The following is a 17,757-nucleotide window of genomic DNA, read 5'->3' as shown; positions in this document are numbered from 1 at the left end:
AAATCCTTATTTTCTTTTGCTTGCACATACAGCTTTGATTCACTTATTGAACTGTCTTTATCTCAAGATAGAGTTTTTCTCACTTTTTCTCACTGGATGCTGTCCCCATCTTGCCAGGGAGGTGAGCGAGCAGTTGTTGGGTGCTTAGCTGCTGGCTGGGGTCAAATCACCACAACACAAACCCTACCTAATACATCAGCAATGCACATTAAACACAGTTGACTGAATTCACATAAGAGTGCTCAGTGGCAAATGTTACTTGTTTGTGTGTACCTGCTCTTCCAACGGAATCATGTGACTCAGAGTATAAACAATTATATATTCATTGCATAAGGATATGCATATTCCCACCAACTACTAGAGCAGAAGAGTCAGTTTCAGTGCTTTGGTCTGAAGGAAACAGAGCACAAGAAGGCACTACAACTACAGCAGAGTCAGTACTTCTAAATGCAGAAATATTTAATTGGTTTGCAAAATGTAAATCTTATTCCTCAACCAATGCAAAGCAAATCCCATTTTGTATTTCTTTTGCCATAGTTTTATACAAAATATACTTTAGGTACATCATAGTATATTTCATGTTTGAAGTGCAGAGCATCTGGGAATTCTAGCACTTTCCTTTTCCCTCAAGTCTAAGTTACTACAACATTAGTTCTCTAGGCCAAGAAAAAACTGGAAAAATCTTTTTCCTGAACACTGTCTATAGAACTATGAACACAGGTCAGAGCAGACAGGACAAAAGATGGGTCCATTTCCAAGGGCCACAGACTGGCTTACTTTCAGGCTAGCCTAGGTCTGAGGACTTGAAATTTGAATTCTAATCCCCATGTGACAATGCTGCATGCTGACACCAGATTCTTGGGACAGAGAGCTCACATTTCTGAAGATCATATGCTATTTTCTTTGGAGATTTTTCTATAGCTGGAAAATCTATTTCTGAACTTAATTAATACACTTTTTCCCTCAGCTACTTCCTGTGGGTTTTGAAAGAATATACCATGAAGTTCAGAAAGCAGCAGCAGCTTCTGTGCAACATCTGGTGTCCTTTAATTCAAATATTTATAGAAAGGGTTTAAGCATGTACAGGCCAATCCATATGGAATAACCACATTTTTTCCTTATAGCAAAATACTTCACAAACACAATTCACACTGATAGACAGTAGCTAACAAACAATATGGCATTCACATTCTTTAAGATTTCCCATTTTTCTGTGTAGTTTGTTTTAGGTTTTTTTTGGCATAGGCAATGCTCGATTTATTTTTCCTCAAGTATTTTCCAGTATACAAAACCTTATAGAAACATAGAGAATAGAGAAAATAAAACTTAAAAGAAAAATGTCAGCTGTCTTTACAAGCAAGAATACCCTCTCCCCACTTCTGCTGTTCCCTTTATGTTTAATTAGATACTAGAATTGTACACTTTTATTCTGACATATTCCTGCTACTTCTTGTACTATGTTGCACTACTTATTTTTTTACGCAAGAATGTGCTAGTACTTTCTATATGAACACTCTCCCTCCTTCAGTGCAACTGAGGTGCTGCAAAGTGAACAAAGAAATGGAGCAGTACATAGTCACACTTCTTGGTGAGAAGTTGTAAGTTACTGTGATGGTTTTGGCTGGGGTAGAGTTAATTCTCTTCACAGTGGGTTGTATGGGGCTGTGTTTTGGATTTATGCTGAACACAGGGTTGATAGTATGGAGATATTTTTGTTATTGCTAAAGGCCTTTTGTGCTTTTCCTATTGCCACGCTGGCAAGGAAATTGGGGCTGCATGGGAGGTTGACAGGAGAGACAGCTGGGACAGGTGACTCAAATTGACCAAAGGGATATTCCAGGCCATATGTCATCATGTTCAGTGTATAAATCTGTGGGGAAGAAGGGCAGATGTTTAGAGTGATGATGTTTGTCTTCCCAAGTAACTGTTACATGTGATGGGGCCCTGCCCTCCTGGAGAGGCAGAACACCTGCCTGCCTATGGGAAGCAGTGAATTAATTCCTTGTTTTGCTTTACTTGTGTGCACAGCTTTTGCTTTCCCTATTAAACTTTGTCTCAACCCATGAGTATTATGGCTTTTAGCCTTTCAATTCTCTTCCCAAGTATCCTGCTGGTGGGGGAGTGAACGAGCAGCTGCCTGGGGCTTGGATCTGGCTGAGGTGAAAAGACCACAGTTAAATACAAAACCACCTGAAAGTCAGTCTCCTCAATCTTTTTATCTTGGCAAGTATTTCCATATATAATATTGAAACTGTCTATCATCACTGACGTCATGCATGCCCCATATAAGGGAGACAAACTTTGCACCAAGTGGCAATGACTGGGAATAGAATGGACATTACAAGCTTGCTAAGATAAAAGCAGATTCACAACAGCAAGTTTTGAGATGTGATGGAACAGGGGTCAGAAGCATGGAATGGCTCCAAAAGCTGGCACTACAGGGTAAAAAAACCCAACCCAACAGTTGGTAAACTGTTTACTGTTGGTAAACAGTAAACATCAGGCATAAGCTGTGTGAATAGAACCTGCTTCATACAAAACAGGTAATGGTGAGAATGAGAAACTGAGCGTCTCATGGTCTCGGAGCAGATGGGACTACAGGAGCTGAAAGGCATGCCTTGATAGTACACCTGAAACAGTAGAGCTTCAGGATGAATTAAAGGGCAGAAACCTGTGATTAACTCGGGAGCATGAAATGGAGACTTCTGACTATCGCTTCATTCTGATTAATCTTCCCATTTCAAGACTAATTTTGTTTGTAACCTCTCTGCTGTAGTTATAATTGATAATGGGAAAGAAAGAGCTCATACTTTTAATTTTTCATCTGCATTTTGTGCAAAAGGGAATTGCCTTGTGACAGGCCTCATCAGAAACAAAACTGCTACTAGAAGAGTGTACTACTAAAAAGACGACTACTAGAATTTCAGCTGGGTGACAGTGCTGCCAAACTGATAAAGTTTAGCGGTGCTGCATCTCTCATTTCAAATCATCTGTTATTTAAAATAATGACACTCAAACGGAGACAGTCAGAAACCCCACTAACAAGTATGCAGTACACGGTAAAAACCATGACACAAAAAGCAATCTTGAAGTATGTCATACTAGCTTCTAAACTATCCAGAAGTACACTTTAATGTCAAATGTTAACAACCTGATTTTAAGCAAAAAATGGCAGAGACAATGCTAACCAGAGTAAGCATAAAAAAAGTAAGACCTAATTCTGGGCCAAACCAAGATGTCTGCAATAGCCTTTGTAGCAGCTTAGGAGAAGAGCTCTCTACTGAAAAAAAACCCAAAACACCAAAACCCCAAACAACTACAAAACCTGTTAATCCACATGTTCTTTGCAGAGCTCTAAGTAATTACAGCTGTCCTTCATAACAGCAGATGTGATTAATGTGAAGTCACAGAGTGGCTGAAGATGCCAAATCATGGCTGCCACCCAAGTCCATACTATGTCCTCGTACTACTTTGGACTAAGATGCTTGAGAGAAGCTACTTTCTGACTGTGAAATGCAGCTAGTTCTCCCTCTTTCTTTATGTCTGTAAGAAATACAGTATGTGATCTGTGACCATTAAACATGGTGAAGATTTTGGTATGAGAGGCAACTGGTTAATAGTATCATTCATGACAGCATTGCTCTCTCAGCTCCTGACAACAAGAGGTTGTTTATTGACTGTGTCTCAGCTTAATAATTGGATGACAAGTCAACTAAGGGATGTAGAAAACAGGTTACATGTGGCAAGACTTTATAAGAGTGGTTCTCCCAAATACAGAAGTAACAGGAAGCAATCCCATTATTATCAAAGAACAGAAATGCCAGCATTAAATACTTTAGACTCTGGAAATGGATAGCCAAAACCTGTCAGATCTATAATAATCTATTACTTCGTTTTCACTCAAGCTATACCGATGTTGCATGTAACATCAAAATGATGGTACAGGTGTTATGAAGTAGCAGTTACATCAGCTTAATAACAAGACAGGTGAGAAGTTCTTACAGAAATTAGTTCTGTATGGATCTCAGGAAATCTTCCAAGCTCCAGCAGAATTTTTTTTAATTGGATGATAAATGATTTTTAAAATAGGCTGATGAAAAATTTTGAATTGAAGCTAAAATACATGTCTTAACAGATCTAACACCTTTGCAAAAACTCATCATGAAAATGTCTTGTGGTAGAACAAGAGAAGAAAAACTGAACAATTTCCTACAAAACATCAAGATATACAAGTAAACTTGTTTATTATTGTTTTCAATGCTTGCCACAGTTCATATAAATTTACATGTTTTTCTGTTATCGTGGTAATTCAACCATGAAAATATTTGGATATTTACTTTATTTATCTTGCAAGCTGTGGTGGGTTGACCTTGGCTGGATGCCAGGTTCCCCATAAATTTGTTCACTTACATTCACATTCAGTTCCACGTTAAATGTGGTTTGTCTTTTATCAAAAAGAAGTATGATGTATAAACATTGCTCCTCTTTTACAATAAAAGTTTCAAAATAGGTTACAAATTCAAACAAAAATGGATTTCTTGTTATTCTTTGCTGCATACATGATAAAAACACCTACTATCCAAGCATTTGAAAAAGTTTAAAGGCCCTTTCAAAAGCCTAGAGCTTTGTAAGTGCTAGATGACAATATTTAACTGGAGTATAAAAGGGTCTATAATAGAGTTTCTTTAGATTAATATGTCACAACTAATTAAGCCAATCATACAAGTGTGAGGTAAATGCTTATTTTTCACATTAAGAAATGGTCAAATAAAAAATGGAGTGTTTCATCTCAAACTTCCAGAGTGATCTACAGCAGAGATTGGCATAAACCCCAGACCTGCCTGAGTACAAATTATGTACTTAATCTTCTACAATTCTTTCTTTCTTCTCTTCATGCAAAGAATAATTCCCATGATTGTTTCAATAAAGAAAAGTCAGAGCAAAAAATTCCAGAATGAAGTAGGCATGGATCCTTAATTATTTCCTCATGGAGAACAGGGTGAACTCTAGGTGTAAGCAGAAACAGCAAGATTGTGGGAAAACTCAAATGCTGCTTCTCCATTTTTTCCAAGGCTATAGTACTCTCAGTTTGGCATCCAACAACAAAAAAAAAAACTTCTTAAGGTTATGAAAGAAGACATAAAGTGAGCACTGTGATAACTCCTCCCCCAGTTATGGTGGTCTAATTCATTGTGACTGTATCACAATAAAATATATGCGTCTCACCAAACTGAGTAAAAAATTTTGGGACACTGCACAGTAAAATAGATGCCACTAGAAAAACACCCAAACTCCACAAAAGAAAACCAAGTAAATATCCCAACCCAAATAAGGCATGAAACTAAACTGCATAGCAAAATACAATGAACTAGAAATCTGGAAACAAAATATGTACTTCAGGGGGAACAGAATCAAAACACATCTCAGGTAACAGACAGTAGCTGTGAACAATATAGAGAAAAAGTTCTTTGCCACAAAATTCACATAGTCTTAAGAAAAGATAATGAAGTTTGGAGGAAATGTCCTACATAAATTAGTTTGACATCCACAAGATATCAGATCTGAAACCAGAACTGACCTTTACAGAAAAGTGAAATCAACAGATCATTTGCCTGTAACTGGCCATCTAGAATGAGGATCTGAAAACTGAAAACAGGCAATTGTTCATTAATGCCAAATAGAGAATTAAGCCGGTTAATATCAGAATGAAATTTGAAAGATAACTTTTGGGAAAAAAAATTAAAAACTGATTATTTATACTTATTTGTTATAGAAAAGAGAGCAGAAACACAAGGGAGACCAACAACATCCAGCCAGTACTGTAAACAGAGCAGTAAACAGAATTCTCTGACTTCACTGCAACCTGAACGCACCTGAGCTCCCAAGGTTCAGCTGTGAACCCTGGGCATGTCCAAAGATTGAGTGAAAGCACATGGTAGCACTGAATTGGTGTGACAGAGGGATGAGCTCTGTATTATTAAAACTATTAATGGACCAAAAGTTCACAGTATTCTGTTTTGGATGAACCAAAGAAGTTTCAGAATTGAGATACTGCTCTCCTTATGATGTAAATCTGCTGACAAAACTCTGGACCGAACTATCAGGGATGTAGTCTTGATACAGCCTTACAATATTTCACTAAAAGAGATGCTCAAACCTCAAGTTACCACTTGTCAGATGAAGCCCGACACAGTACCATATGTATAAGCACATACAAAATTAAGTTTCAGCAGAGACATTCGACATAGTTGAGATCTTCAAATTTAAACAATCTCCAATTTAATCAGGTATATTTCAGATAATTTACAATGCAAAGGAAAAAAGGTTACCCTTGCCAACAAACCCCATCTTGCTCAGACCTCCACATTTACAAGCATTACCACCAGGGAACATATCTATATATAACTAAAGTACTGTCAGGTCAATGTTTTCAGATAAAACTCTTGGGAGAGACATATTTCTGCTCAGAGCACTGTTGATGGAAATAAATATGAGAGCCAGGGATTTGGAGGCACAGATGACTTAAAGACTTCATGAACATTGCACGCACTAACGAGGGGTAGGCCATGTTATCATATGCTACTCAAAACAAGACAGCATTTCTTGGCATACCACACTGCAATTTATGTGCACAATTGAAAACAGATTTGGTTTTTTTAAAATATATATGTTTTTCAGACTTTTTCTGAAAAAGACAAATTCAGTTCACTAAAAAACTATTAAAACATCTGAGATAGACACACCAGTTCTTTGGCACCAAAATGTAGCTTTTCCATCATTACGTCTATTGACAATGCATTTTAAACCTGCTCTAATGATAAACACATGTCCGACATATATGTAAGCCCTGATATTACTTGAGCCTATCAGCAGATGATGGATGTAAATTAAATGGCAATCCTGGATGTTCAGATTTTATAGCAGGTATTTCACTATACGGCACACCGAATCTTTATGCTTAGAGGCTCCTGGGCAGCTTCTAGGCCATTACATTATTATTACTTAACTCTGGCATCCAGAGTTTTCCTAATGTGAAATGACCACAAAATCATTCCAATCAATTTGGCAATTACTCATATTCCAAACCCAAGAAAAACCTAGACCATCATCTTTTAAATGTAATGCCATTATACTTCCACTAAGTGACTGTTTACCTCCCATTTTCTCTTATCTACCAATATTACCATAGAGGGGCAAAGTCCTGTAACCTTATGCTCTCATTTTACCAAGCTCTAACTTTTTAATATTGATGGTCTTAGCAGCTACATTCATTGACATCCCAATAGATGAGATTTTTGAGAACAGAATTCCAGTAATTCAAGAACATCAAATCTTTCTCCTTCTAAAGTTAAATTTTTTAAAGTTCAAGCACTAGTAACTTTTCATTTAGTTTTCCACCATTAACAAACTGATGGGCTTCATATTAAGTTGAAAGAGGCCTCCTAATTCCTTAACTTCCTTTTTTTTTAAATTTTTTTAACTATCGATTTCTTAATTCTGAGTTGCAGCACTTTAAAAACTGATCTGCATAGAAAAGAGGGGAAGAAATCAGAATGATATTGCACTTTATTTCTATATGATACACAATGAAAAACTGATAGAGTTTCATTTATAAAAATAAAAGGAGCAAAAGACAATAGCAGCTGTTTTTAATTTTTAGAAACATAAGGAATGTCAGATTTGCTTTTTTTCTGATTTTGCAATGAAATTCTGAGCCACACCACAAAGCAAATATACAGAAAGAGCCTTTCCTTTAGTAATGTATGAGTGTCAGTCTTTAACATAAGTAATTACAATTGCTTATATAACATTAAAGACATCTTAACGTTTTAAGTTCTCTAAGCAACCAAAATAATGTTTCAACTCATGTAAATTCTGCCTTATGTTCTCTCTCCTTGTACTTAATTTCTAGATACAAGTGCATTCACTTAGCACACTATCATAGAGTGCCAACTGTATGGTGCTTCTCAAAACAAGATCAAGAGGTAATAAAATATGGCCGTTCTTCCCTCAAGGGAACACTTTGTTTCTTACATGAACACACACAAAAAAGCCCTGCTGGAAGTTAATGCTAAAACAGCTTCATGAACCCTAGTCAAAATTGTTCCATGAGTACCAATACTTACAGGATTTACAGATAGATCACAGAATCACAGAATATGCTGTGTTGAAAGAGGCCCACAAAGATCATCCTGTCTAACCCTTAGCTCTGCACAGGACACCATGTGCCTGAGAGTATCATCCAAACACTTCTTGAACTCCTGTCAGGCTTGGTGCTGTGACCACTTCCCTGGGAAGCCTGTTCAAATGCCCAACCACCCTCTTTGAGAAAACATTTTGCTTTCTCGTTTGGTTGCACATATCCTTCTCCCTGTCCCTTCATGTGGATCAACTTTACAAACTGATTAGTTTCCTGGTGGATACATAAAGGATGTAATTCAAAGATTCTGTCTTAAGTAGCCATATGAATTAAGGGTAATTGAAAACTTTCACTATTATTATCTGTCCTAAATTTGTAGCTTCTCTAATCTCATTTAACATTTTCTGTTCACCACCATCATTCTGACTGGAGGCTGTAGGACATGCAAGTACCAAACTTTTACGCCAGTTGGAAATTCCAATCAAAATGCTTCATAGGGATTTTCTTTTCCATTAATATGACTGAGCTGTTAAGACTTAAAATACAGTGCTTCACAGAACAGCACTACTCTCATGCATGTACCTCATATCCCATTATTCCTGTAAAGATGGTAAATTTCATTAATTATCTTGAAGACCTGGTGGAAGGAGAATATCTATTTTATATGTGATGATATTACATCAAATATTCTAGTTTCCCTCCACTATTTTTTTTGGTGCAAGGATTAGTATGGAAGCATTCATAATATACACCCTTTCCCTGTAGCTTAGTATTGGAGGTGTCAATCAACTAGCACTGTAGGCAGTCTGATTTACCTTCATTATTTATCGGATCAAGCTGTTCCATTCTTGGCCTTTCCCTGTATGTCATGTCATTGTGAATATGATGTTTCTCCAAGCATATCACCTTCCCCGTGCTTTAAAATATTCCTTTATGTCCTTTAAAGTTTTCAGTGCAATTTTGATTATGCTGCTGGTCATCCTTCCTGTCCAGCTTTCTCTGGCCCCACAGGTACTCCAAATACCTAAACGTTTCATTTTGATAACATACTCTCACCCACGCACTGAGATTCTGCCTCTTAGGCATTGTATGCAAGCCTGAACAATATTTTGGAGAAGATGGTGGACGTCAGTAACTTGGCCTTCCTGAATTTAAAAAAAACCCAAAGTTGCCAAACCAACCACCATGAGAATCTTGCCCTGCCACATTTTTTGTCCTGCATTTTTTTCAAGGAAAGCACAGAAACAAGACTACTTCTAATATTTTCCTCCGTTGTTCCAATGACAGCTCATATCCAGAAAGATATTTATATGCATCACTCAAATACTCATTTAAAATAAAAATGAAAGTTGTGAGTTGCTTGTCTTTCATGAGTCCTGTGATATAAATCTTTTGGGGACCAAGTAGTACAGCCATGTGCATGTGCAGCACTATGCATCACATCATCACTACCACAGGCATATCCAACCTCAAAAGCACTGCTCTTCCCACCCACCTTTTCATCCATTTCTAGTCTCTCAAGCATGTTTATTGTATTTGAATTACCTAGATGATCAAAGACAAATATTACTCACAAAAATTTGAATCAAATTCCTCTGAGCTTTACTGACAATAATATGCCTGCCCACATTCTGGTCTGACACATCAAGTAAGTGAAATGAGCACATTCAAATCAAAGGCAATCATATCACTTTTGAGTTTGAGCCTGGTCTAGGGACGGGACTGTACTTTAATAAACTTGAACGGTCTGTTCATCTAGGCCACAAAATTAAGAAATACAGCTTCACGGGAATGCAAATGAATGGTAGAAAGATTCTTGGACTAGCACTTTAAAATTTGAAAGGAGACAGGTCTTTTGTATCAAAGATAAACAATACCTCTGTGGAAAACTGCCAAAGTTACCAGCAGTTTATTTCAACACGGAACTTAAAAAATATTCTTTCCAGAATGAACAAAATCAAAGCTGTAGTTAAAATGAGATTGCTGCAATTTCTACTCTGCTATTGGAGATGATGCTAACTTTGGTCTAGTTTACCTCCTTGCTCTCAAACAGTGGTACTACAGTGGCATGTGTGTGGTAGCCTAGTTTGAATGCAAAAGGGCTAATGGGGAAGTGATCTACAAATTGTACCAGAGACAGTAAGGGGAAGAGTGCGGTGGGGGAAGGAATGGCTGTCCACAGGTGGGAGTGTGACAGACAGAACCTAATATACAGGATATGTACTTTTTCTCTGGAAGCCTGGGGATGGATTGATACTGGCTGGGCTGGCAGACAGATGGACAGTCAGGTAGAGAAGTAGGTGGAAGAAGACTAGAGAAAGATGTGTCAAAAATTGACACTTTTATACTAACATAAAACTTCATTTGCAACCATAGCAATGGACTCTAGGCTCTAAAATAGAGACTAGTATACACGAAAGCCATGCTAAACAGCTTGCAGTTCAGGTGATCAAATTTGTAAGATGAGGAACCTTCAGGAAAAGAAAACAACAAATAATCAGTCCCACAGAGAAAGTATTTACGCCTCAATGTGATATTCATCAATGAATGTAAAATTCTTCACTTCATCAGTAATCTAAGGAAGACCACAAACATTCCTGTTTAACATTAACATCTGGTGTTTGACATGGAAAATTCTTAGAAAACAGTGGCTTCATACATTCAGTGTAACTGAATTCAAACAGAGTCAAAATACTCAGGACAAAAAGAATTTAACTCTGCAGTACTGATTCCCAGCATCAAGCCAATTATTTTAGTCTGTGATGCCAGAAATTTTACTATTAAATCAATGCATCACATTTCCAATAAATATTAACATGTTGACAGATACAACTACTACAGAGAGAAAAGCATATCTGGCATCTGATATGCAAATGAATATCTATTGTTCCATATTGAAGTAAGAAGGGAAGATAACACTATAACATGTAGGAAAATAAACTGAATATAATTATTTTACTACTCAGCATAAACACATTGCTGGAGAATGGAAACATACGTGTACCTATAAGGCAACCCATTCCTTCTGGAGCAAAAGGAAGTAAGATAACAATGTTTCCAATAATTAATACTTATAAAGAAGGGGGAGAAGAGTGAGATGGAGACTGTCAACCATGTCCAGATAGGCAATCATTAAACTATTAAATCATCAGTGTAACAACAGAAGTTAGATAAAAAGGAGAATGAAGTTTTTCATGGGTTCCTCAAAACCACCAGCCATTTGCTGCCATATAGCCAAAACTGAACCACAAAACTGCAAAGTATTAATGATAAGTATATTATACCAAGCTTATGGACTATCACATCATGATTCAGTAGTTTTCTCCCTCTGGTTTATGGACTGCAAACAAAATATTTCCATAAGCAATTTTAAAAATCCTTGTACATAATTGTCTCCTATTACACGCAGTAAGAACAGAAACAGAAGTTTTATATCAATAATAACATCTATCCTAATCAGTATGTTGTGTAGTGGAAGGCTGGGGGGAGGAGAAGGGGAGCGGACTGTGAAGAAATCCCCCAAACCTCAAACAAGAGACAGCAACTATTTTGTGCCTGATCCAAAGCCTTTGAAGCTAACAGCAAGTCTTCAATTAAAATGTAAATGGTTTTTTTTAGGGGCCCTTTTTATGATTTAGTGCATTTCCTCAGATTAAATCTACAGTGAATGCAGAGGGATTAATTTAGGTATTTTCCACCAGGGCATACACTTTTAAAATAAATGAAGGCAAAGATCACAAGTGTACAGTTAGGATTTTCAGTTTAAATAGAAACATTTATATTTTTCAAAGTTAGAAAATACAAATATGACTGTTCCTCTATGAATGCAGATGTGTTTAATCAAAAATTCCACTTGATTCCGAAAATACATCTATCTCTGCCACACAGTTCAAGAGTACTAGCAGTATCAAGTTTAAAATTTCCTTAATAAATAAATGTATTCATTAGAACAATGTCTTGTAATCAAAGATTATCATCTAGTGAGATGCTTTGGGAAACCTGATGCTCCAATTATTTACTTACTCACTGTTAATTAATGCCTCAAAGCTAGCAGCCTTTCATAAATTGCCTTTCACAAACTGTTGGTGTGAAAAATGTTTTCAATATAAATCTACAAAGAACACACACCAAAGCAAGCACTGTGACTACTCCACCCTTGCTCTTTTTTTGGTTGGTGATGAGAGAGGGGTTGTGGATTGATATACTAATCTCAGGCCATCATTTGCATGGTTTAAAAATTATATGAATCTGAGAAATGCTATTTTGATAATGTGACTGAAAGACTCCTTTGAAAGAAATGAAGTTAATACATAATCAGCCTGTAAAGTTCATCCTTCTTCTTCCTGTCTGTCCTGAACAGAAGCACATTTCTGCCTCTTTCTCATACCCTTTTAGCCCAAGGACGTCCTTAGTCCGGCACCAGAGATCCAGTGAATTCAAGAAGTTTGGGAGATGAAACAGGGTCTTTTCATATGTGAATCAGTAAAAATCTCATCTGATAAATCATCAAAAACCTTTTCTTATTACTCTTAGTAATTTAATTGGTTCCCCAATCCCAAGTTCACTTAAGCCATACAAGTAAAGATATTAAAATCACTCATCCATGAAAAATCCCCAGAACTTTTAACTGCAACATATCAGTCTTTGGGCATCTATTAAAAATATCTGGACCTGAAGCCCACGGCATTAATGTACACCCTCCAAAATCATGTTAAGCCTAGCTGTCCTCATCAAGCAGCTTATATTTTTAATGATCAAAATCATACTGTGCACATGGTTGCTGTGCATGAGCTGCCTGAGATCCTGTTTCTAAAGTCTTCGAATTCCTTTTAAATTCCAAACAAGACAAAGCTGGTTCCTGAACATGAAGCAATCCCAAATAAGCTTGCCAGACCTTATATTAGCAAGAGAGAAAAAAAGAAAAAAAAAAAAAGAAAAAAAAAAGGGCTTCTAAGAGCTAGTGATGACTTACATTTCTGGTCTAAAAAAAATTTCACAACACACTTAGAAACTGTAGCAAGCTTTTCAGTAATCTTGAGACTCAGAGGGATGTGGCATTGCATGGCCCCAACAAACTTTTGCTGTGCAGAGTCCTCTTTGCAGACAAGCATCTGCATGATTCAAACACAGCAGGATTTGAGCAACGGATGAAAATACAAGACTTAGTAGGAAAACGTGGCGTTCTTTTCAAGGATCACAGATCAGAAATCAGTGTAAAAAAAAAGCAAAACTACGCTACTAAGGTTATATGAAGATTGACTCTGGAAGCAAAAAATAGAGGTGGCATTTATCATATGTGAATATTTGTTGGTATTTCTGCAAGTCAGAAGCATGTGCTCAATTCAGTCTTTGATAAAATTAATGTACACTGGTACTTTAGTCTTCACTCATAGAAAACCACAATAGTTCATTTCAATTTCAAGCCTCCCCTTGCCAAAATCTTAAAGTCACTCAATTTCAAAGCACATGGACTTTTAGGAAAAATAAGAAGTATTTTGACTTAAAGCAAGATGACACTCCATACTGCTGCTTGTACTAGAGAGTTCCATTATGATGGAGCAGAATTCTGTCATTCTCAGTGTTTAAAAGACAGGGATTTTTTTTTCATGTGCTTTACACCAAAAAGTTACTGGAAGAAAAGCTAAATGAGATGCTAAAAATAAGTTAGTCAATATCTATTATTGCTAGTGCCAAGGCAAGAAAACCATCTCCAGTTATCATGAAGGTGTTCCTTTTCTGGAGAAACAGCATACATTATACACATAATTTTTTAATACTGGAAAAACATTAATAAATATTAATCTATTTATCCTGCCTATCTTAACGTATTTAAATTACCTTGAATCTATGTTAGCAACAAGTTGAAGATAACAGTTAAGACCTTTGTCAGTTCCCAATTCAGTTTTCTGCTTGTAATGAATAGCATTTCTAGGACTGGCTTCCAATTTATAACTTCAGTGTGCTGGAGCACAAAATGCCATCACAGTTGCAAATACGAGTTTTAAAAAAAAAACAGACAAAAGCTCTACCACATATTTTTCTAATTTTACTAAGGTCTGGCAAATAAGGTTGCAGACAATGCACAGCTACGTACAGAAAGCGAATAAAGACTTAGTGAGAACCTAGAAAATACAGGTTCCATTTCAACAGTTGGAAATAGCACCAGCAATATAAACAACAGTCAAAGATGCATGATAAGATTTATTACAATTTTTAAAATAGAATTTTTCACCTGCTGATAACAATGGTGCTAGCTGCAGCAATATTAAAATGGATTAATGTGCTGGTTTAAAGGTAAACCAGCAGCGGAAAATGAACTCAACCCAAAAGAGAGATTATAAATCAGAATAACAATTTAATAAAATAATACAATAAGTGCAATTATACAGACAAACAGTTGGTTTTAACACACAAAACCCAAATGTATAACCCAGCACCCTGGGGCATGAACAGAGTGGTGTTCTTTGGGCCCTCTGAGTCCGTAAAGGGAGAGGGGAAAACCTGTTGGTGAGAGTGCTGTTGCAGTCTGGTCAAAAGTGGTGATTGCAGTCCAGTCGATCTGCAGTCTTCCTCTGGATCCCAGGAGTGGTTCAAAAAGTCCCAAGACTCCAAGATTATATATCCTCCAGTTCAGGCAGGAATGCTCAGTACCTCCCTCAGGGCGGGGGGGGGTTCCTTAATGGGTGTGAGGACAAGAGCAACTCCTATCTCACAGGCCTCTTAGCACCTAGTTTATAGCCTGAGGAGTCAGGCTCTATGTGCAGATGGTGTAAATGGTTCATTGATAACAGTTTCTGGGAAATGGCATGGAAAGCTATAGAATACACAGTTTTGGATTATACCCATCCAGTGATGAACTGGTCCCAGTTGTTCTAACTAGGACAATTAAAAACATTTCAGCAGAGGTGCACAAAAAAGTGTTCACCTGCTGCTTCTTGTCTTACAACAATGTGGTAAACCCTGTAATGCTTTTATAAATTTGGAAAGGCAGAAGTCCGGTGTCTGGTGACTCTTGCCAACTCACTCTGCAACTATTATAAATCTGATCTGCTTATTAGCAACCATGAGTATAGCCATATTGACAGATAAATCACAAGAGCTCATAGTAAACTGCCACTTGCTAAACACTTAGCACAATTTTATCGTACTTGACTGAAATCTATGCAAACTTTTTTAAAATAGAAAAGTATGCTTATCTTATTCTGAAAAATATTGGGGAAACACAGTAATGGAACATAAAATCTCAGTGGGCAGAAGGAATTAAACAAATATCTTGACTACATGACCACTATGCAAAACTAATATTCAGCATTCCACAGTGAATTAAAAGCAGATTGCATTTTGTCAATGAAAACAAACCTATTTTGACAATGAAAACAGCCACGGGATATTTTCCTTCAAATATTTTGAAATTCGAGTTAATGAAAAGGTAAACAGTGTGGTCTGCATTTCCTGAGACTACAGAATACTGCTAGGGATAGAAAATAATTTTTTTTTGTTGTTCATTTAATAGCTAAATGTGGGAAAATAAGAGATAAAATACTGGAAAATTAATTTTTGTTAAAGCAGAAAAGGGATGCTTTCTTTAGCTGGGGATATTCTATGGCCCATCAACAGCAACCAATAAAGTCATGATGGCACAACCGTCACTTGTCAACAGTACTGTACTAATTAATTGTACATATTCTTCTAATGCAGTGAGGTTAAAAAGTCTCTATGAGTTTAAAAATGCATCAGCATCAATCCATAAATTTGATTTGAAACGTAAGTTCTATCCACTACAAAGTGTGACATTAACAGACTTTCACACCCCTGAAAAACAGGACCACCCCTGAAAAATAGGACCAGCAGCAGAAAATAACAGAAACAACAGATCGAATCCCCAAAACAATTCCATGAGGTTATCTGTATTATACATTTTCAAGAATTAAAGCAAAATTAAAGCCTATTTTAAGTAAATATGGAAAGTACACTATCAGTCATGACCATGAATATATAAAAAATAACAGGACAAAATAAAAAAAGTAAGTTTAATTATATTCCCTCAGCGTTCTTGGCAATAAAATTGTCCTCTTAGAAAATACAATTCCAACTGTAAACCTATAAACTCCTTTAAAACAATAGCATCAGTTATTTCATTTTGGGGCTCCTACAGTATATGAAACCAGCATAAGGCTTATGCATTTGAAAAAAGGTCACTGTTTGAATTTAGCATCTCTCTTTGAGAACAAAATCCCTCTCCACATGCCCTCACTCATCCAGAATCTTCACTTCTGCATCATTTCTAACATTATGGTAACCCGTTTCTGACTAGCTCACCTTCAGACTGGAAAATCTTGGTCAAAAAAATTTAGAAGAAGAATGCAGCTTTTTAGCTCCATGCCAGTATAGCTGTGACCTTTTCCTTACTCTATTCTATCATTAAGAGAAGGAAAAGCAGTAAGATGCTTCTACCCAAACACTGCGCCAGAAACACCAAATTCCTGTGATGTTTTCCTATTAACTTGATTTTGCTGACATGAAACTTTGAAAATCCTCCTGCACACTATGCAGATAACTGAACTACATCACACATGACTGTAATACACAATAGCATAGTTATATTATGAACTAATGGTGCCATTATACGAGTAAATGACCCAATTCTACACTAAAATTCAGCCTTTGGACTATAAGCATTTCAGATTTCAGACTCCCTCAGTGGACCACCCACAGGAGTTGAGGATAACGTGAAAGAAAATACACAGTTTCATGTTCTGAGATTTTTAAATTCAGAATTGCTTTCTGGCATCACTTCTGCAACACATGCCTTGAAATGGTACCGCTCTCAACATCAGCTGCTTATTTCAACAAGGCTCTTCCCACTTTCTCTTACAGAAATCACTACTCAGACAGTTAATATTTAATAATGTACCATCAGTGGGCTTCAAGAGAAATGTTACACTGAAACTAATAAGCCACAGGGGTGTTAAAATTCCACCTTTATTTCAAGCTAATGTTTGTCATGTTTTGTTCACATGTAGAAACTTTTCCCTGCATTTAACAGTATTGAGAGCTTTTTTCCAGCTGTTGTTGAAAGCTTAGATTATTTACACTAACTGAACCATGTATATGTACTGTACAAACTAAACAAATCTCTTTATAAACACTAAGAAATCACTACCATGCTTCCTGGTATTCTGTTCCAATTACTAGGGATTAGCCCACCAGGATAGATGACAAGTCACTTGCACAGATATGCAATTTTTTGTAGGTATGTCCTAGTGGATAAACTTTCTTAGAAAAGAAAGATCTACAAGGAAGATGCAAGACAACATACAGAATACACCGTGCAAAATGCATGTACTTGCAACCACATATGTATCTTTTCCTAAGGAGTGCTCTCGCACTCACAGAAGCAAGGGAAAGAAAACAAAAACCATCAAGACTTACCTTTCTGCAGACACTTTCAAAATTAACCTCAGTCCTAAGAGCAAGTCGGGTAACTTCATCTGGCTTTATTTCCTGTAGATGAAAGATACATTTATTCTTCATATGATTAGACTTTAGGAAGCCTTTCTAAGGTTCATTTTCCTCAGGAACATTCTAAACATGGCACCTCCCTGAACTCCTAAAGA

At 36.7% G+C, this 17,757-nt stretch overlaps 1 protein-coding gene across 1 annotated transcript in view; it reads right to left on the bottom strand.

Annotated features, from left to right (window-relative positions):
• The window catches only part of SRFBP1 (serum response factor binding protein 1), a 67,610-nt gene that overhangs the window by 5,370 nt on the left and 44,483 nt on the right, over positions 1–17,757 (bottom strand). The window contains exon 4 of the mRNA XM_017807396.1: positions 17,573–17,644. Within this exon, the coding sequence (XP_017662885.1) occupies positions 17,573–17,644 (72 nt within the window). The remainder of the gene's footprint in view (positions 1–17,572; positions 17,645–17,757) is intronic.

Source organism: Lepidothrix coronata, unplaced genomic scaffold (genome assembly GCF_001604755.1).
Source record: "Lepidothrix coronata isolate B3197 unplaced genomic scaffold, Lepidothrix_coronata-1.0 Scaffold18, whole genome shotgun sequence".
In the NCBI taxonomy this organism is placed as follows: domain Eukaryota; kingdom Metazoa; phylum Chordata; class Aves; order Passeriformes; family Pipridae; genus Lepidothrix; species Lepidothrix coronata.
The sequence above is the reverse complement of the archived record's forward strand: the minus strand, read 5'-3'. Positions and strand labels throughout refer to the sequence as shown.